General features: G+C 45.6%; 1 protein-coding gene and 1 pseudogene across 1 annotated transcript; one reads left to right on the top strand and one right to left on the bottom strand.

Moving 5' to 3' along the window:
* Window positions 1-1,560: 1,560 nt before the first annotated feature.
* Window positions 1,561-1,638, bottom strand: LOC122708422 (annotated as a pseudogene).
* A 13,018-nt stretch (window positions 1,639-14,656) lies between these two features.
* On the top strand, window positions 14,657-21,770 carry C14H1orf53 (chromosome 14 C1orf53 homolog). The gene is made up of 3 exons (XM_043924193.1): window positions 14,657-16,018; window positions 20,266-20,367; window positions 21,632-21,770. The coding sequence occupies exons 1-3, from the start codon at window positions 15,761-15,763 to the stop codon at window positions 21,701-21,703; spliced, it is 432 nt and encodes a 143-aa protein (XP_043780128.1). The 5' UTR covers window positions 14,657-15,760; the 3' UTR covers window positions 21,704-21,770.
* Window positions 21,771-22,073: the final 303 nt, after the last annotated feature.

Genomic DNA, 22,073 nt, shown 5'->3' on the forward strand with positions numbered 1-22,073 from the left:
CAGCCCCGCCCACCCGCCTAGGGAGAGGGTCTGCTCCAGAGCCTGAGCTTGCGCCTCTCCGCTCTCCCGCCCAAGAGGGAAGATTTCCTTTCCTCCTGCACCCAATTCGGTCTCATTCTATTGGTTGGAGCGACGTCAGGCAGGAGGACCCTTGTTGGGGACCACCTCAGAAGTGTTCATAACACATTCACGTCCCTTAGCATCTTTATTCCTTCTTCCAGGCCATCTTGGGCGTTTATTCTGTTCTGCAACTCTTTTTTTCTCCCCCCAGGCCTTTAAAGGCTCGCTGTGAGTTTGTCTCACCCTAGGGTCCTGAATGGTATGGAATTCCAAGAAGGGTCCTTCAAGTCACAGATTCTTATTTCTTTGGACTTACTTCTAACCATAAAGATCTAATCCCAGGGATACTCACCTGGTTCCTGCTGGTCTGTCCAGTTAAGGGTTCTTGCACTTCTTGGTGGGTCATTTTCTTCCTCACTTGTCAGGCTGTCCTCAGCTAGGTTATGCTGAAACTATCAACCTGGCAGCCAGGGAAGAAGGCAGGGGCAGCTCCCGGGGAGACAAGGGGACCAGGCCTCAAAGGCACCTTCCAGCATGAGCGATCTGCCAGCTCTTACTGGAGGACGGCCAGCTCTGCACGCTCCCAGAGTCCAGGCCGCTCTGCAGAGCGCCCGGGGCTCACGTGTAGATACCACCACTGGGGGTTTCAAGCTCCCCGCTTTCCCCAGCCAGACCTGCCTGGGAGGAGCACCCGAGTGGATTCCATTAGACTACAGCCCAGCTCAGCTGTGCGCTCTCCCACTGCGGGCGATGAGGCCCTCTCTGTCAGACCCCCGCAGTCCCTCCGCATCTCACCCCCGGCCCCCAACCCATTGCTACTGGCTGGCAGTGTCTCACTCTCCTTCCAGCGCTACTGCCTGTAGGTGTTTCCCCCACCTTTCTGAATCGGTACACCTCCAAGGGCATCCCCCTCCACTGGGAGGGCTTCCGAGGTCACTGCTGGTGGAGCCTGTAGCAATTAGGCCACCATCTGCGGTAAGGACTGTTTGTACCCCACCCACCTCCCCATCTTGTGCTCCCTGGAGATTTGAGCAGTACGTTTTTGTGGTCCCTGCATTAAGTAAGGAGAGTTCTTCTATAGATAAGTGTAGAAATAAACAGTAGCTAAAATAATTACTAACACTCTCACTTAAGTTCTCATAATAACTCAGTTCTCTGATCTATTCAAACAGGAATAATTTATCATCTATCATATCTAATTCATAAATTTTTGGAGATTCAAATATAATGCTTAAGGGTGCAATTAAACATTTTAAGGGACTTCCCTGGTGGCTCAGTGGTAAAGAAACCACCTGCCAAGTAGAAGACACAGCTTCAATCCCTGGGTCAGGAAGATCCGCTGGAGAGGAAAATGGCAACCCACCCTTCTCCAGTACTCTCGCCTGGAGAATCCCGAGGATGAAGGAGGCTGGCGGGCTGTAGTTCACAGAGGGGCAGAGTTGGACACAAGTTCTCAACTGAGCTCATACGCCTGCAAACATCATAAAGATAAAAAACAGTACTAGGGAGGGTCTTTACAGGATCAGAGAAACTTCACTAGTAACAAACTATAGAAATGATCCCTGAAAGTACAGTCTTTAGGGAAGGTCTTTATAACTAAGAACAGCTCTTACTTTTCCCCTTTACCCGAGGAGAACAATGTTGATGTTGTATTGGGTTGACCAAACAGTTTCTTTGGTTTTTTTCCCATAACATCTTACAAAAAACCCAAATGAACTATTTGGCCAACCCAGTATAAGGTAATACCAAGCATAGTACCTTAAGAAATTGAACCTGAAATATCAGTTTAAGTCAGGGAGCTGAGTATGTACTTACCAAATATTCTGAAGACACATTCAAAATGTATCTTATTGAGACTTCAAATTAAAAAAATAAAATGATTGAGATTACTTTAAAGAGTTTGTCTCTATCATAGTAAATTTAAAAGCAGAGGTAATAAATGATAAGACCCTTATACAGGTACAAGTGAATACGGCTAAAAATTATATTTAACATATGTATTAGTGTGGCATTCTGAAAGCACATAATAAGGCGTGCTTTTCAAATTATTTCTCCAAAGTATCCCTAACTTAAAAGGAATATAAATTCAAATATGCAAAGAGGGATTGGCTGGGGGAAAAAGTTTCACTGAATATATGTCATGGTTAAGTGCTATGAGATAGCAGTGCATAGGTGTCAGTTGAAACAACGTAACACCCAGCAATAAGGTTCTCATCTAATTTCTTTGTCTATTCTTATGATCACAAAGGCAATATCAGAAAACATAGATAATCAAAAGAACAACAAAATGAATTTACACAATCTCATTCACCTTGAAAGATGTCAGTGAATACCTTCAGGCATTTTTCTGTGCATATATGTTCATGTGTGTATGTGTCTGTGTTATTTTATTTTAAAATGGGATCAGACTGGACTTCCCTGCCAGCCCAGTGGTTAAGACTCCATGCTTCCAATGCATGGGGCATGAGTTCTATCCCTGGCCAGGGAACAAAAATCCCATGTGCAGCAGGACTTGACCTAAAAGATGCGGTCAGACTACCTATGCTCTTTAAAAACCTGCCATAATTTCAGTAATCTACTAATTGTTAGACAATTAGGGCATTCCATCTTCTTCTTTGTTGTTATATACTTAGGTTCTCCTCTACTTTTCCTAATAAAATCAGTGAGCAAGAATAACTGGTCCAAACAAACCAGAAAAAAGTTAAAGCATAAGAATCTATTAAAATTAAAAAAAAAAAAACTGGCTTTAAAAATGCTTAAGAACACAGTTGTAACATCATGCATCTTGCCAGCTCTTTGGCAGAACACCGGTGATGGCGGAACACTGGTTTTCAACAAATCCAAGAGCACTGGCTCTTTTGTACAAAGAGGAGGAGGCCCCAGGTCACAGGGGCACGGAGGGAAGATCATGCGCAAATGCGGCAGGGAGACAGTCGTCTGCAGGCCGAGCGGAGAGGTCTCAGGAGGAACCAAACCTGACAAGACCTTGATCTGGATTTCCAGCCTTCAGACTGCAAGAAAACACATTTTCATCAGTTAAGCCATCTAGACTGTGGCGTTCTGTCATGGCCGCCTTGGCAGATCAATGTCCGTAGGAAGTGAAACTGGAACCTCTACCTTGCACACCTCTACAGATTTTCTGGGGCGTCCAGTTGGAGACAGTCAGGAAGCCCGCCTTCTCTCCCTCCTGGCGGGCAGATCTGTTTTATACTCCAGCTCTTTACCAAGGGCAGGGCTCTGACAAAGGTCAAGTGCAGCTCTAATTAAGGGAATAGCTCTTTGAGGGCCTCACCCCTAGGATCTTGGCTCAGAGGACTCATTGGGCACAGGCCAATGATTCCACCAGCCACTAAAACTCAAGTACCAAGACGGACAAACTCCCCAGGACAACAGCAGTGCCGGAGACAAATTGCAACCCTGATGGTTAGCTGGGTTTTCAGCTTTTGATACCTAGATTTCCCCTAATTTTTCAGGTCTAACTGTGCATTTTAAAATATGGTTGTTTTATTTTTCCATTTAGGCTTTTTGTAAGGGATATTTTTAAGGCTATCTACCATGCCATATACCTGAAAACTGAGGTCCTCCACATCACATTTTAAGAGTAAAAAAACCTTTCCTAGGGGCCTTCCTGCAGAATTTCCCTGTGTCTCGTTGGTAGGAGCCTTCGTATTAATCAACCAATCAATTCAGGAAGAATGGGATTTCCAAGACTGACTGAGACTGGTCAGAGTTTATCTCAGGGCTGCATGCAGGAGTGATGGACAATAAGACAGATCTGGGGGATAGAGGGGGGACAACTATTGTGGAGATAACATAGTATGCCTGAAACACGGATAATGTAGTGGACACTGGGTAAATCAGTGTGACTAGCACAGAACGTTTGACCCAGAGAGTAACAGGACATAAGAGCAGAAAGGTATTTCAGGGTCCAAGCGTGGGAGTACCAAAAATGCCTAGCTAATGAGTTCACAATTTAACTTATGTGTAAAATGGTGACACTGAGGATTTTTGAACCAGAAGATAGCAATTAAAATGGTGTGTTAGTACTGCTATTTTGACAACAGTGTTAAGAGTGAAATAGAGGAGGAACAGAGTATAGGCAATAATTATAATTTAGGAGTCTTTTGTAGTAACTGAGGCATGAAGTGACAATGACCCAAACCAGGTAAGATTTCAATAGGAAATCAAAGGAAGGGAAAGACATTCGGAGAGAAGAATGAACAAAATGTGACTGAACTGGATAGAGGATAAGTTGTGAGGTGGGAGGCAGAGCTTTAGTCTACTTAAATACATTTGACAGTGTGAAAAAGACTGAAGAGTCAGATTACAGAGTTTCAGTTCCAGCTCTGCCATTTCCCAGCCGGTAACTTTGGACAAATCCCTTAGAAATCTTTGGTCCTCGGTTGTACCACTTGTAAAAATTTGATATGATTATATAGTTTGTATCTTAAAATGTTGTGAGATTTAAATGAAGAGTTTCTAAATGTACACGGAAAATTATGGAAGATTACAGATGTTTACTGGGCAGCTCTACTGCATACAAGGATTTAGATCGGGTATTACAACAGCAGCTAGTAGATACGACACTACTCTTCAAGGCTATGGCTCCGTGTTGGGAGAAGGACCCATGATTATTCATGTCTAAAGGAGCTGTGCTAGTACAGCCACTATGGAAAACAGTGTGGAGATTCCTTAAAAAACTGGAAATAGAACTGCCATATGACCCAGCAATCCCACTTTTGGGCATACACACTGAGGAAACCAGATCTGAAAGAGACACGTGCACCCCAATGTTCATTGCAGCACTGTTTATAATAGCCAGGACATGGAAGCAACCTAGATGCCCATCAGCAGATGAATGGATAAGGAAGCTGTGGTACATATACACCATGGAATATTACTCAGCTGTCAAAAAGAATTCATTTGAATCAGTCCTAATGAGATGGATGAAACTGGAGCCCATTATACAGAGTGAATTAAGCCAGAAAGATAAAGAACATTACAGCATACTAACACATATATATGGAATTTAGAAAGATGGTAATGATAACCCTATATGCAAAACAGAAAAAGAGACACAGAAATACAGAACAGACTTTTGAACTCTGTGGGAGAATGTGAGGGTGGGATGTTTCAAAAGAACAGCATGTATACTATCTATGGTGAAACAGATCACCAGCCCAGGTGGGATGCATGAGACAAGTGCTCGGGCCTGGTGCACTGGGAAGACCCAGAGGAGTCGGGTGAAGAGGGAGGTGGGAGGGGGGATCGGGATGGGGAATAAGTGTAAATCTATGGCTGATTCATATCAATGTATGACAAAACCCACTGAAATGTTGTGAAGTAATTAGCCTCCAACTAATAAAAAAATTAAAAAAAAAAAAAAAAAAGAAAAGCACAGGAAGAAGCTGAGTTGTCAGAGCATTTCCCTGTGTATAAGAGGAGCTGTGAAGAGGGAAGGGGCTGAGGGTAAATCGGAGATGGCAAGGACGGGTCTGGATACATTTCCATCTGGGTAAGGAGATGCGGCTGCTGGATGCAGTCACTTCCAGGCCAAGGTGGTTAAAGTACCTTTTGGGTGAATTGAGAGGTTATCAGTTGAAAATAGTGGTGCAGGGACTTCCCCCGTGGTCCAGTGGCTAAGACTCTGCTCCCAATGCAGGGGGCGTGGTTTCAATCCCTGGGCCAGGAACCAGATCCCACAGGCTCCAACTAAAAGTTGCTGCATGCCACAACTAAGACCCCGAGCAGCCAAATAAAAACAATTTTAAATAAATAAAAATAAGGGGTGCCAAAGGAGACTGAATTCCTGGCTCTCTACTTGAAGGCGGGCTGACCAGGAGGGCTGACTGCCGAAAACATCTCCAGTGGGTTTTGCATGAGTAAGAAAGAAACTTTCATGGTAGAAATTCATTTGGATCTCGATAGTGCTCGTTACAGCAGTTACCTTGCTGTGACTGAAACACGGGGGTTAAGAAAGTGTTTCAGTGAACCACTGATGATGCAAGTTACCCCAGTACACCCACTAACTTAAGTCAACAACCATTTTACCTGTCATGACTCCATGAGCCGCAAACTGGGCCGACTCAGTTGAGCAGCTCTTTTTCTCTTCTCCCCAGAAATCACTCCTGAGTCCGTGTGCATCTGAGACTGACTGGGGATGGGCTCAGGTGACCTTATTCACACGTTGGGCAGTGGGTGCAGCTGTCAGCAAGGGTGCCTCGGTTTTCCTCAAGACCTCTGCCGAAGTCTAGTGTGGGCTTGTTGATTACAGCATGGTCTGGTGATTCCAATGTCTGAAGGGGGTCAGTTTTACAAACCAGCTGTCATGCAGAACAAGAGATCACATTTTATGTGTACATGAACAGGTTGAAGGAGGAAATGCCATTTCATGTGGAGCCTGAATGATGCAAAAATGTTTTCTCAGGCTGAAAATGACAGTGATTTACTGACAGTTTGGGGGACTGGAAGCCAAAATCCACCAGGGCTGCTGCCACACCTCGGGGGGTCTCGGGGAGGCCCCTTCTTGTCTCGCCCAGCTCCCTGGGCTCCGGGCTGCTTCCCGCCAGGCGTGGCCCCCACGGTTGCGTCCCCACGTCCTCTGTATGTCAGTTTTAAGAACACTTGCCACTTGATTCAGCACCCCCACCTCGGACAATCCAGGACGGTCCCCTCATCTCAAAATCCTTAGCTTAATTACATCTGAAAGGGCCCTTTTCCCCAGTTAAAGTAACATCAACAGGTTCCCGAGATGAGAACACAGACATACATTTTAGGGGGACCACTACAGGTCTAAAAAACAATTAAAACGAAGAGATTGTGAAACTGGATTTAAAAAAAAAAAAAATCAACTAGGGACTTCCCTGGTGGTCCAGTGGTTAAGGATCTGCCTTCCAAAACAGGGGGTGCGGGTTCAGTCCCTGGTCAGGGAGTAAGATCCCACGTGCTGCGGGGCAGCCGAGCCTGTGCCACAACTAGAGAGAAGCCCGGCTGTCACAACTGAGACCCAAGGAGGTATAAATAAGTATTTTTTAAAAATAAAATAAAATAGACCCAATTATATGATCCTAAAAGAAACACACTTTTAATATAAAGACAAATAAAACGATAGTGAAGTCGCTCAGTCGTGTCTGACTCTTTGCGATCCCATGGACTGTAGCCTACCAGGTTCCTCCATCCATGGGATTTTCCAGGCAAGAATACTGGAGTGGGTTGCCATTTCCTTCTCCAGGAGATCTTCCCAACCCAGGGATTGAACCCGGGTCTCCTGCATTGTAGGCAGACGCTTTACCGTCTGAGCAATCAGGGAGTCCCCCAAAATAAAGGATAGGAAGAGCTTACATCATGACAACACACCCTAAGAAAGCCGGAGTGCTTATGTTAATATCAGAGAAACCGGATTTCAGAACAAAGAAAAATATCAGAAGAGGGACAGCATATAAAGGTAAGGGGGTCGTACAAGGGCATATAACAATCCCGTATACTTATGCTCCTAACAACAGAACTTCAAAGTCCATGAAGGAAAAGCTGAAAAAGTCGCAAGCATGGACACATCCAAAGCTATTTTCAACAATGCTATCGAAACGTGTCACCAAGAGACGCCCTCAGACAGAGTAGTGGGTGGTGATGACGTCCTTACACAATCATACAAATACGACTATTCGTAGCAAGTGTAGAGTTTAGTTGCATGCAGAAGATCCGTGTTCCACAGGGTCCCACAGAGGCATCGATTTCACACTTGCAGAAAATGTGAAGGGCGTGTGTGCTGTGCTGATCGCCGAGGCTCGGCCCTACCGCCCACCAGGGGAGGATACTAACACGGATCGTGCTCGGCAGCCGAGTCAGACACGTCAACGTCACGGGTATTTGACCTGAAACTCAGCGTGCCTTTCAGTGCGGTCATGGAACAGCGGACATGCTTTCTCCCTCCAGCAGCGGCGAGTGCGGAGAACACGGCTCTGATTTGTACGTGGTGCTGACGACCTTAACCGACATCTCCGTGCTGGTGTGTGGGAAATCCTACAGATCAAGGGCTGGCCGCGTCATTTTAAAAGCGCAATTCTAATCCATTTATTGTAATAAGGTACAAATGGAATCACCATCTTGCTAGATCTTCAGCAGTGTTCTTTCTGGGAAATACACTGCTAGTACTGAATATCCGGAAGAGTAGGTTTCATTTTGAATCCCCGCATGACAAAAGGGCCAGAGGTAATTAGTCTGGATATTTTATGTGACGGTGATTGTGTGCATGTAGTTTATAATTGGAATGATTGCTCACGGTTAACAAGGCTGCACTTCACCGTCAACATACACTGACTTCATTTGAAACGCAGCCCATACCCTGAACTTACCATTAATTCAATGACTGTTTGAGGGGAACCTACTAACTGGATTGCCAAATAAAATCATGGTTACCTCGTTGTTATGGTAGGATATTGTCTCTCAGAACAATAGGCTGAGATAACTGACATGTTGATAAAACCAATGCTGATTCTTAACCATAAGATATTACGGGAAAGTGCATTTGTATCATTTCTTTACTATGTGACTCAGGTGTGGGATTTTGCTGCTATTTGTTCATCCGTTCACTTCAACAAGCATTTTTTTTTTTTTTAGCATTTTCTATGTAATTGTGCTGGTAGAGATAAAAAAAGATGATTAAGGCAATCTTTTTCCCTTGAAGACCTCAGGAGTTGCCAATAAAAAAGCCCTGATAAACACAAAGCCAAAAAGTAAGACGGTGCAAACACAGAGACACGTTTGGATACTGTGGAGTGCTGAGGTGGTCTGCCCAGCCTCAGACTGCAGAGGCAGCAATGAGCAAGGTGAGCAGTCAGAGAGGGCTTCACAGAGGAGGGGCTGTAGGGGCAGAGGCTTCAACCAACAGGTATAACATCACCACTCCTAGGATATGAGGGGTATTTTTGTCAGAATAAATATCACGGGCAATGTATAAACAACCCATCTCCTCTAGCAGAGGGCCCTGATACAGAGTAAGTCCTTGTTACTTGTTCTGTTCCAGTTGTTGCCCTGGGGAAAGAAATGGTAACAAACTGAACTAGAACAAAGATAGAGGCAAAAGACGACGACTTTGAGACACAAAGAAGTGAAACAGGTAGGACTTGGTGATCACCTGGATGCAGGGATGTGGGAAGAAAATCTGAAAAAAAAAAAAAAGAAAAAGAAAAAAATCTCTAAATTAGCTGTGCCTTTAAAAGAGGCGACAGGACTTCCCTAACAGTCTGGTGGTTAAGAATCCCCTCTTACACTGTTGGTGGGAATGCAAACTAGTACAGCCACTATGGAGAACAGTGTGGAGATTCCTTAAAAAAACTGGAAATAGAACTGCCATATGACCCAGCAATCCCACTCCTGGGCATACACACCAAGGAAACTAGATCTGAAAGAGACATGTGCACCCCAATGTTCATCGCAGCACTGTTTATAATTGCCAGGACATGGAAGCAACCTAGATGCCCATCAGCAGACGAATGGATAAGGAAGCTATGGTACATATACACAATGGAATATTACTCATCCATTAAAAAGAATTCATTTGAATCAGTTCTAAAGAGATGGATGAAACTGGAGCCTATTATACAGAGTGAAGTAAGCCAGAAAGATAAAGACCAATACAGTATGCTAATGCATATATATGGAATTTAAAAAGATGGTAATGATAACCCAATATGCAAAACAGAAAAAGAGACACAGATGTACAGAACAGACTTTGGGACTCTGTGGGAGAAAGCGAGGGTGGGATGTTTAGAGAGAACAGCATTGAAACAAGTATACTATCAAGGGTGAAACAGACCACCAGCCCAGGTTGGATGCATGAGACAAGTGCTCAGGGCTGGTGCACTGGGATGACCCAGAGGGTCATGGGGAGGGAGGTGGGAGGGGGGATCGGGATGGGGAACACATGTAAATCCATGGCTGATTCATGTCAATGTGTGGCAAAAACCACTACAATATTGTAAAGTAATTAGCCTCCAACTAATAAAAATAAATGAAAAAAAAAAAAAAGAATCCACCTTGCCATGCAGGGGACTTGAGTTCAATCCCTGATCAAGGAACTGAGATCCCACATGCCTCGGGGCAACTAAGCCTGAGGGCCACAAGGGAAGATCTCCAATGAAGCAACTAATACTCTACAGCTAGATGAATAAATACATACTTTTTTAAAAAGAGGAAATAAATGGCAAAGTAGTATTTGGAAGGGAATGATCATGAAGTCCTTCTGAGCTTGGGAGTGTTTATATCTGTACCACAGGCGGGTGGAGAGTAGGTGTGGGGACCTCACAAGCGTGGACCAGAGATCTGGGAGTCATGAGCACGCAGGAAACATTAAAAACGTAGACACACATAAAATCGTGTGAGGGCGGAATGTGCAGTAGGAGAGGCTGATCAGTGCTTTCAAAGCAGTCAGCCAAGCACTGTATGTGTTGCCCATATTTAACCCTCAGGTCGTGCCTGCTCCTCACCTTGGTGGTGGACAAAGCTACTGGCCTACTGCTGGGTAGAGGATGATGGAGAGGGTGGAAGAGGACCGGAAACGACGAGATCGATTCGTGTCAGGCAGCGCGTCCACAGCTCCTCCAGGAGACAGAAACGAGGGACAGAGAGGAGCCGAGGGCAGGTGGCATCAGTGGGCACCAGTGGGTGGGCACTCGGGAAGACAGCCGAGGTGCGCCGGGCTCTCCAACAGAAACGGCTGTAATTCTCCCAAGAATTTTCTAAGACCAGCTCCGTGAGACAAAGGGTACCAGCGATGTCCCAGGGAATGAAACAAAGATTCCCTGTGGGCGACCTCAGGGGCGTGTAACGTTTGCTCTCAATCATGAGGATTGAGAGTGAAATGCACTGTACTCGGAGTCATGGTGACACGCCGTGACACACCATCCGGTGATCCGAAAAGCATCAGATACACAAATCACGTCCAAAACAACTGTGCCCAACAGGCGGTGTCTGCACAGGACGTCTGCGGGCGGCTGTCAGACCCCAGCACCCACTTGCCCACTCACAGGGCAATACGTTCATAGTTCTTGAAAAGGTGACACAGCTGACACTTAAGTCAACCACAGGCAGCTTTTCTGGGGCTGAGCTCAGGCAGTCTGGTAACGTGTGCATCTGAGCTGTCGGTAAAATGGCCCAATGTTATTCAATAAATACAATTTAACATGACCTCAGAGTTAGCATCTTTATCATCCAGTTTTTACGGTATTTGCAATTATTAATTTTTCAAATTTGCATTAGGTAAACAATGTTAATTTTAGAATTTCGTGTGAAATGCCCATCTACTAGTTAAGGATTGTAGACTTCAGGAGGAAAAACGATGGGTTCACTGACCCATTGGCAAAGTCCTTGTTCACCAAGGGTACACAGTGCGAGTGTGCTCGGCTGCGTCTCACTCTGCGACCCCATGGACTGCAGGCTCCTCTGTCCATGGGATTGTCCAGGCAAGAGTACTGGAGTCGGTGGCCTTCTCCAGGGCATCTTCCCAACCCTGGATCGAACCCAAGTCTCCCGGGGCTCCTGGATTGGCAGGCAGATTCTTTACCACTGAGCCACCAGAGAAGCCCGTGTCACAGTACAACAAACAGAAGTGTGAGATGGGCTGTGGAGATACAGAGATGAGAAGAGCATATTCCCTACCATCCTCCCTGCTGTCCTGTTTACGATCTGTTGGGAAAACAATGCCCACAAAGTATTACTTATAAAAAGCTAAAACGGAGCAAATAATTGTGGGCCATCAAAGGAAAGATGTCCAGAGGGGAACCAGAGAACAGTGAAAATGTTTTAAGTGATAAACAATTAATACTAGGGAATTCCCTGTAGGTCCAGTGGGTAGGGCTCTATGAATCCACTGCAGGGGGCAGGAGTTCAATCCCTGGTCCGGGAATTAAGATCCTGCCCAGCGCAGCCAAAGACACAGCATACTAAATGCTAAAGGGACGGGAGGGCTGGAGGAGTTTGTTTTGCCCTTGCCAAGTCACGCTGCAGTGGCCATCGGTTAACTGTGCCCCTACCATCAGTACAGAACTGTTCTCAGGCCTGGGCCTGGGGGGTTCACACAGGCAGTGCCCTGGGCAGGCCCCAGTTGTCTCTAGCACAACCCACACTCATGACGACTGGTTCACAAATGGACACACAAGAAAGAGATGGCTGTTAGGACTTCTGGGAGCAAAAAGGGTTCTTCTCTGTCAGGAGCTCCACAAGACCCTCTTTTCAGCGGGACAAGGAAGAGAAACCTAGGAGCCTTTTACACCACCTTTCACCCAAAGGGAACAGCCATCAGCAATCAGGAGGAAACTCAGTTTGAGCCACGGCCAAGGCCCGCGCCTGGACGAAGTCCTGCCTCGGGGGGACAGGGCCCACCCCTTCTACTGTAACCAGATAAAGCCACCTGACCCATATCCTGCCACCTAGAAGCCTAATGTAGCTACTGAAAAAAATCTATCCAAATGAAACAGGGAAACACCAGTCTCTGAACTACTTTCTTCCTCCTCCTCCAAATAACAAGCATGTTCAATGTCAACACAAACATCAAGAGGACGGGAAGGAGTTCAGAATACATGTCACATCATGGGACATGCAGAGAGGTGGCACAAAACTCTTCCTAAAGCAAACTTGGGTGTAAGCGCATTCTAAATAAAGTGGGGCCTAAAGGTACCATTCTAGGGTGGAATGCTGTGCCTCCCACTTTCACACAGTTCTGTCTGCTTTGAGCACAGAGACTCTAAGAGGAAATGAACACATGCAAGAACAAGGCGGGCAACAAGATCCAAGGAGGCTCTTTCAAGCAAGAGACGCAGTGAATGAAAGTTACTTGATGTGCCTTGACACTGACTTCCAAGTGTGAAGATGAGAGAAAAACTGAAGGGGCAGATAATCTATTCAATGTCTAAACAACACCCTAATTAAGTTATCAAATCTGCAAACTATTTATACTAAGATACTTCATCAACTCTTAATTATATAGATTTCCAGCTCTGGTAAGATTTCAGTTCAGTTCAGTCACTCAGTGGTGTCCGACTCTTTGCGACCCCATGGACTGCAGCATGCCAGGCTTCCCTGTCCATCACCAATACCCAGAGCTTGCTCAAACTTATGTCCATCGAATCGGTGATGCCATCCAACCATCTCATCCTCTGTCATCCCCATCTCCTCCTGCCTTCAATCTTTCCCAGCATCAGGGTCTTTTCAAATGAGTCAGTTCTTCACATCAGGTGGCCAAGAATTGGAGTTTCAGCTTCAACATCAGCTCCTTCCAATGAATATTCAGGACTGATTTCCTTTAGGATTGACTGACTGGATCTCCTTGCTGTCCAAGGGACTCTCAAGAGTTTTCTCCAACACCACAGTTCAAAAGCATCAATTCTTTGGCACTCAGCTTTTTTTATAGTCCAACTCTCACATCCATACACGACTACTGGAAAAACCATAGCTTTGACTAGATGGACATTTGTTGGCAAAGTAAAGTCTCTGCTTTTAAATGTTGCTCATAGCTTTTCTTCCAAGGAGCAAGTGTCTTTTAATGTCACGACTGCAGTCACCATCTGCAGTGATTTTGGAGCTCCAAAAAATAAAGTCTCTCACTGTTTCCATTGTTTCCCCATCTATTTGACATGAAGTGATGGGACCAGATGCCATGATCTTAGTTTTTTGAGATTTAAAGATAGAGATAAGATTTAAAGATATGTATGTAAAAGAATGCACACACTGTTAACACCTGAGGAGCACAAAACAGCTTTGAGGCCTAAATGCCCAAAGGCTTTTAACTAACAGATGCTTTTTAAACCTGGTGATGGAGGATATAATGTAAGGTTCTGGTTAACCCTGTGATTTCTTTCCCAGTAATCTGAACACTATTTTTATATCCCTTCTTCCATTTACTGTTTTTAAATTTTAAAATAATTATGGGTTCACAAGAAGTTGCAAAAATAGTACAGCAGGTTCCCTTCACCCAGTTTCCCCAACTGGTTACATCTTCCATACTTGTAACACAGTATCAAAGCTAGGAAGGTGACTTTGGAACAAAGTGCTCTAGGTCTACCTCTAAGCACACCTGTAGACTTCTGACATGATCAGAACACATAACTACTACTACTACTATCACAAACATCTCCCCTCCCTCCCGCCCCTTTATATTCACACCTGCCCCTTCATCCAGTAAAGCAGATGTTTCACAAACAATATTCACTCTTTGTAGGTGACTATTTTCTATCATGAAAGTGGTCTAGTCTATTTCATTTCTGTAAAATTTGGTCTCTATCCTTTGAATTAATGTCACAACTGGTAACATTACAACATACAACAATTAACATACAACGATTCATCCTCAATTTTAAAAACAATGTAATCAATCAGAACTTCCAGACACTTCCTTTGAGAGTTTGGTTTCGCAAAAAAACACAAACACACAGCTGATTCACAGTAAATTCCCTTTTAAAACCACAGTTGCCCTTTCCACTGTTTTACTGAGGGTCCCTCCTCACCCTCCCAGGTTTTAAACTTTTCTCAGATCACTAAGCATTCTCCAGAGCCTGATTAACTAATTTATTATCCCAGCACAAAGGAAGTAAGTATATTTACAAAAGAGGATCCCAATTTATTAATTACTATGAGATTTACAACGGACCAATAGGGCCATTTCAATCAGCGCTGACTAAGAATACAAATATAATGCCAGGGTTGCAAGGTAAATGCAGATGGCAAAAAGGGGTGGTGATGGTCTGTCTTCATCCTTCTCCTGTACCACTCCACAACCTGCTCTTGTCCTCAGAGGTCAACGGCTGCCCTCAGTTCCTCAAAAAGTGAAGAACAGTTAAAAACAGCTTACTCTTCAAGCCTGAAACACAGGCTGAGGGGAGGAGGCAGGAGTATCGTTAATTCTAACGCCTGAAATTACCTCCTGGGATGTGTGCTAATTTTCTCAAAGTCAGTTTTGGGGGGAGGAGCGTGATAACTTTCATCTTTCAGACAGGAAATTTAATCTTGGTTTGGATTTTGCAAATTACTTAGCAACCTTAAACCGACGCCTCTTTCTGCTTTCGGTCCTCAGGTTAGTCTGCGTCAAAGAGCCAGGCGCGCGAGGGCTCCCCTCCCAGCACAGAGCACCTGCAAATACTCAAGCCTTTCCTGGATGAGCCCAAGCTGGCTATAAACGAACCTGGGCGACTCGGATCACTTTCTGGCATTTTATCAGTTGTAGCGATTAGGCTGAAAAGATCCCGGGGCTCCTTTGACATGAGAAAACGAATGTCCACGTGTCCTGTCAGAAAGCCAATGAGAAACTTGGAGCGGAGGTCCTGAGCGTGGAGAAGGCACGACCTCCGGTCCCCGCGTCCTGCGGGAGCCTCCTCAGTCGCCCAAGTCCACCTCATCTCCGGGCAGGGCCACAGGGCGGCGGACGGCCCAGAGTCCGGTCCCCGGGGGGCGGGCGGGGTCCGCAGGGGCCAAGCTCGGGGTCGGAAAGGGTGGGGAGGTCCCTCGGTCCGCGGTCAGGGGTGCGGGCCGGGGTCCAGAACCGGAGGAAGGGCTCCGGATGCTCGAGGCCGGGGTGGGAAGGGGAGTCGGGACCCGGAGGACCGAGGTGCGGGAGTGGCGTCTGGGTCCGACAGCCTGAGCCCCGCCAGGCTCCGCGCGCGCAGCCCGGCCCGCCCCGCGGCCCCGCGCCCCGCCTCCTCAGGCGGCGGCCATGGCGGCCTGGCGGGTCCCAGCGTCCGCGCTCGGGAGGCCGCGGCCGGCCGCCCCGCCGCCAGAGCTGTCGCCCCGTGACGGAGCAGCGTTCCGACGGCGCCGCGGCATGCCCCTCTGCTCGGCTGCGCGGGAAGACGGCGGTGGTCTCGGGCCCGACTCGCAGGGCGGGCCGGAGGAAGCGGCCAAGCGCCCGGCGAGCAAAGAGTTAACGGCTGCGGAGCGGAGAATCGCGGAACTACACGCGGCCGCCTGCGCGGTGAGGCCCCGCCCCCCCCGAGGGCCGCGCGCTTGCGCGATGAGGCCCCGCCTCCCGAGACTCCCAAGCCCCGCCCCGCCCGGGCCTCCGTCCAGGGGCAGTGCGCCCGCGCGGCGAGGCCCCGCCCCTCGGGCGTCCCGCCCCGCCCCGCAGCCCGGAGCGTCTGTGCGCATGCGTGTCCCCCACCTGAAGCCAGGTGGGTAGAGGCCGGTGCAGGCGTGTTGCTGGCCTCTGGTCGCGCGGGTGGGTCCCGTTCTGAACTTTTCTCCTGAAAACTGGCCACAGTTTCCTATTCTCAGTGAAGAATGAACATGTATCTATCTTGAGTATGAGTGCAGTTCCTTTCTAATCTGTGTCCGACCTATAAACTCCGTGGGGTCCATCATCGCGCTGCGTGTGTGTGTGTGAGTGTGTGTGTTGGACGGGTGTAAGGCACTGAGATAAGAGTAGAGGAACCAAGAGGTCACAGGAAAATATGTGTTTTTATCCGCAGTATCAGGTAAACACCAATGATTTCAATAATGAGAACGTAAAAGATGAACTTTTTTTTAAATTTAATTTTTGATACCATCCTTTAGTCGTTTGCCACCTCTCAGGGCACAGTTACAAAGGAAACCACAATCAGGAGTCTACCTTCTTTGCAGACGGTCTTGAGCTGTGTTTTCTTCTGGTTTGGGGGTTTGTCAATTGCTTGTTGGCAATAAAATCAGAAGTTGTCACCTCCCATCACCGTTTCTAATATCTTAGACTACATAAGTTTAAAGGTAGCATATTTATATTTGCGTCATCTTTAAAGAGCAAGTGAGTTCTATGATAAAGATACAAAAAGAGATATGAAGGTAGCCTGTGATACACTGCAGGTGATCAGTCCTTCAGAGGACTGATGTTAACCAAGTCTGAGCTGGAGCTAAGGGGGCAGAGAAGGAAATCCTGCAGGTTGCCTGAAGTTGCCTTTTTTCCGCTGGCAGTTAGTAGGCCCTGAGACCCACTCCCTGGTTCATTCCAGTGTTGAAATTTCTGCACAGAGACTCTTTAGGAAACGACTGGCAGCTCTTATAGTTCTTGTTTATGTTTATACTCTTTCTTAAAATAACATGTGTAATTTGTTCCCATACTTCACCATATGGGCTTCCCTGGTGGCTCAAGATGGTAAAGAATCCACCTGCCATACAGGAGACCTGGTTTTGACCCCTGGGTCAGGAAGATCCCCTGGAGGAGGGCATGGCAACCCACTCCAGTATTCTTGCCTGGAGAATCCCCATGGACAGAGGAGACTGGCGGGCTACAGTCCATGGGGCCACAAAAAGTCGGAGACAACTGAGCAACTAAGCACATTTCACCGTATACATGTGGTAAATAGAAGCAAAAGGTGTCATTCTCTATAGAGCAAACACCAGTGGCCTGGAAAGATGGTCTCCATCAGCCTGGGGAAAAAAACATTTTCTCACTTAGGAAATCCATCAGTGTCAGCATTGCGGGTTAAATGACCATCCCAGAGTCCATAAGTAAAGCTGATAACAAGCTTGTTGTTCTTATTGTTCAACAAATCAGACCCCCCTGCCACTGGTCCTTCTCCCACACCTGCAGGCAGGTAGCTGTCTTACCTGCACTGATCTGCCTCCCTGGACGTCTTGTTCTCGGTCAGCATTCCTGCCCCACTTTTGTCTGTTGCCACCATTACCTAAGGCTCATTCACTAAGGATAAATTAAGTTTGTGTGGGCAGCCAACGAGCTCAGAGCTTCCCCATCAACAGGGAAAGCAAGAGAGCTTCCCATGCCCAGGAGCAGTCCGTAAGGCTCCCAGGGTCCAGGCAATTTGCTTTCAGAAGACCCCCAGCTATGAAAAGTAGAGAGATGTCCGCTGACAGAGTTACCAGCGTTCTTTCACTTTTCTTCCAAGTCTTCCAACACACACTTTGCATTAATAAATAAAGAAGTGAGGTCTTGACAGTCGGTCATTCTAACGTAGTGTTCAGTGCCTCTGGTCTTACATAATCTGCTTCTGTGACCCCAAAGGGTTTTGGAGGCCCCTTAGACTGGCCTTGGGACTTGATTGTGGGATTTCTGCTGCCCTTGTTGCCTTGCCTCCACACTTTATTCATGAGGTATAGTTGATTAAAAGCCGAACTAGAACAAAATATTCAGCCATTAAGGAAGACACTCCAAAGAAGTAGTTTGTGGCACACACGAAAATTTAAAGTGTCACATGTAATTTAATGGAAAGGCTCTATACAAGAGTGGTGCAGAGCTACTGCATAGTAAAAGAAAAAGTCCAGGAGAAAGTTTTTCTCCTTCAAAATTTTCCCCTTCAAAATCTCAAGGCTAGTTAAAAAGAATGAAATAGTGCCATTTGCAGCAACATGGATGGACCAAGAGATTGTCATACTGACTGAAGTAAGTCAGACAGAGAAGGAGAAATATAGTATGAAAGTGAAAGTGGGGCTTCTCTGATAGCTCAGCTGCTAAAGAATCTGCCTGCAATGTAGGAGATCTGGGTTGATCCCTGGGTTGGGAAGATCCCCTGGAGAAGGGAATGGCTACCCACTCCAGTATTCTGGCCTGGAGAATTCCATGGACTGTATAGTCCATGGGGTGACAAACAGTTCGACATGACACCCCTTTTATGCAGAATCTAAAAAGAAATCATACAAATGAACTTATTTACAAGACAGAAACAGACGCACAGACTTAGAGAATGAATTTCTGGTTGCCAAAGGTAATGGACAGCTGGGGAGTCTGGGATCAACATGCCCACACTGCTGTCTTTAAAACAGATAACCATCCAGGACCACCTGCACAGCACAGGGAACTCTGCGCAATGTTACGCGGCAGCCTGGATGGGAGGAGAGTTTGGCGGAGAACAGATGCATGTGTGTGCTTCCCAGGTGGTGCCCACACCTGTGGTAAAGGACCCACCGGCCGGGGCAGGAGACACAGGAAGCTCAGGTTCAGTTCCTGGGCTGGGGAGATCCCCTGAGGGCAGGCCTGGTAACCCCCTCTAGTATTCTCGCCTGGAGAGTCCCGTGGACAGAGGATCCTACTCGGTTGCAGAGAGTAAGACATGACTGAGAACGCATGCATAGATACATGTGTATGTGTGGCTGGGTCCCTTTGCTGTCCACCTGAAACCATCACAACGTCGTTTTTCTGATTTTAAGTATTTATTTATTTGGCTGTGCTGGGTCTTAGTTGCATGCAGGATCTTTCATTGTAGAATTCGAACTCTGATTTGCATTAAGTGGGATCTAGCTTCCTGACCAGGGATCGAACTCAGGCCCCTTGCAGTGGGAGGTCGGACGAAGTCCCAGCCACTGGACCATCAAGGAAGTCCCCCTATCACGACATTGTTAATCAGGTATGAAAGTGAAAGTGAAAGTCGCTCAGTCATGTCTGACTCTTTTATACTCCAATACAAAATTAAAAGTTTAAAAAAAAAATCTCAAGGATAAATAAGGTCACCCACGGGGTCCACATCCATAAAGGAGGTTGCACTGTTTACTCTGTCTTCACACAATGTACCTGGGACAACTTTTTAAAACCATGTTTGAATGTATTAATAAGTAGAGCATGCATCCTTGACATCTGAAGGTCTGTAGTAAAAGCTGCTTTTGATCAAACTCATGAGGCAGTGAGTGTTAATATGCTAAAACAATACTTTTATTTTGCTTAAAAACGGTAATAAAAACACTCCAAAAAAAGAAAACAGTGCAAAGTGTGCAGGGGAGTAGCACATCATGAAGGTAAGGAAAAGTGTTCAATAATAGCGAAGGTCGTACTTTTTCTAGAAGGCCCGTTGGTTTTGATTAGCACCTTTTCTGTAAGTTTGAATCATTATCCGCATATCTTAAGCACTGAAATTGCAACTGCAACTTCTGAGTGAAAGTTCATTTTCAGCCTCTTAAGCTCTTAAAGTCATTAAATCACCTGTTATTAAACTTGTTACCTAGAAACTGAATGAAAAATACCTGCGCGGTGGCTGCATCGTTATTGGGTATAGAGGCGTTCTTGTTTTTCCATCAACTTCTCATTTTTCTCAAACTATATTTTCTCCTCATGTCACATAAAGTTGGACTGTGTATAATGTCGGAATGCATTCGGGCCTTAATTGCAAGTGCCACGAAAATTGCTGGGAAGAAGTTTAATATTGTTTGAAGAAAAACGTTGCAGTATTTTATGGGTAGGAATTATGGTGAGGAGATACGACGAATTTTGAGATGAATGAATGGTTTGATTTCGTTACTCCTCAGGCTGGCCAGCTAAACTACGTGGACCCAGCTACCGGCTGCGTGGTGTTCACCCGGCTGGCCCACTTGCAGAGAGGCCAGTGCTGCGGCTCTGCCTGCAGACACGTGAGTACCAGCTCTGCCTGCGGGGGCAGCAGTTTTCGGTGCTTCTGTGACTTCATAAATACCTATTATTTGAAAAACAAGTCAAATAAAAATGCTAAATAGACCTGTGGTGCACTTTCACAAGCTTCCCTAGCCGAGGACAGTGAAAGTCCTAAGGATCAACAGAGGACCTTTAAAGTTAATGGAATTTTGTAACATTTCACCCTGAGCATCAGTTCCTTGAAATGCGAGTGATGGGAAATTCATGGCAGTTCTTTTATTGTGAGGAAACTTTTCACAAGGTTTCAAATAAGCTGTGTTCACTAGGCAAGTTCAAAGACAGCAGGAAGAGAAATCCAGAATATTGCAGACTAGATCCCAGGAAGCATTTATTTTTCATTTTTAGCTGAATCAATAGATACTTGCCCAACATTTAAAAAAAAAAAAAAAAAAACCTTCTCCCTTGCTTTCTTCCTTTCCTCCTTCCCTCCGCCTCCTGTCTCCTCCTTCTCTTCTTCCTTCTGTATTATGATTACTCCCCCTCCCTTCCTCCTTCTCTCCTGCCTCCCGTTCTTTCTGTAGCTATTTTCTGCTGTCTTTAAAATAACCAGGAGACTTGCCCCCCGACACTTAGTGCTGTACATTTCCTAAAATGTATATTTCAGTGGCCCTAAATCCCTATGCTCACCGATTAAGATGTGCTAAATATGTAATCCTTCCCTATTTTGAGCAAAAATTAGATGGGAATGGGTTCTTCACGGTAACCTTTTTAGAGCATACCAGTAAAAGAAACTGTTAGGCAGGTAAGATTATAAACAGATAACCTCTGTTTATAGACCACTTTGTATGTTTGGGGGCAAGAAGTTATTATTTGCTCTAACTGACCCAGTTTATATCAAGGAACCAGCACTAAGATCCTTATATTAGCCAGTATTGATAAATTAAGCCTTCGCTTTTATGGATGTTCCTACCTGTGCCATTAGCTGTTTCTAATCAAATGCCTAAGAGCTTTGCCTGAATTGAGGACTTAGAGGATTTTTTTTTAAGGGTGAGGTTTTGATGGTAAAATTCTTCAAGTTGGAAGGATGCATTTAGGAAGTGATTCTTGGACCCTAATTAGGACCATTTGCCAGACGTTCCCACCGTCGTCCTCTGAGTCTGTAGGCGGTAGATCAAATAATCTATAGAACATTATCAGCAGTCTCTCTTTTTCACCATAAGACATGCACTTTTTCAAGATGACTGTTAAATAATTCAACAATAACTTGTTTTCTTTCTTTTGCAGTGTCCATATGGTCAAATCAATGTTAAAGATCCATCCAAAAAGAAGCAGTTCAATTCATATTTTTATGTGTGACAACAATTTTATCTCTGTTCTCCATCTAACTGAGCCTTATTAAAAATAAATAAATTTTAATCCAGAATGGCTTTCTGGGCTGTTAGTACTTAAGCATGGGATTCATCTTAAGTACATATGTTAAAAGAACATCAACAAAATGAAAAAGTTAGCAAATATTTGTGTTTCTAAAGTGGCACATTGATAGTTATTTTGCTTTCTTTTTGCTTCATTATCAGACATATGTTGAAAAAAAGAAAATAATGACTCTTCCATTAAATAAATACCAGCAATCAGGTCACATTAGTAGCTCTTGATTTTGGGTTTTTTTTTTATAGCCCCACTTTTCCTACTGTTTTCTTTTCAGTGCTAGCAACCCAAGGGAAGTTGC

This window comes from Cervus elaphus, chromosome 14 (genome assembly GCF_910594005.1).
Source record: "Cervus elaphus chromosome 14, mCerEla1.1, whole genome shotgun sequence".
Classification (NCBI taxonomy): domain Eukaryota; kingdom Metazoa; phylum Chordata; class Mammalia; order Artiodactyla; family Cervidae; genus Cervus; species Cervus elaphus.

Excerpts from the sequence above, each read along its gene's own strand:
- C14H1orf53 (XM_043924193.1), top strand. The coding sequence starts at position 15,761 with ATGGCGGCCTGGCGGGTCCCAGCGTCCGCGCTCGGGAGGCCGCGGCCG. Across the intron at positions 16,019-20,265 it reads TACACGCGGCCGCCTGCGCG|GCTGGCCAGCTAAACTACGT; the intron begins GTGAGGCCCCGC and ends GTTACTCCTCAG. Across the intron at positions 20,368-21,631 it reads GCGGCTCTGCCTGCAGACAC|TGTCCATATGGTCAAATCAA; the intron begins GTGAGTACCAGC and ends TTTCTTTTGCAG.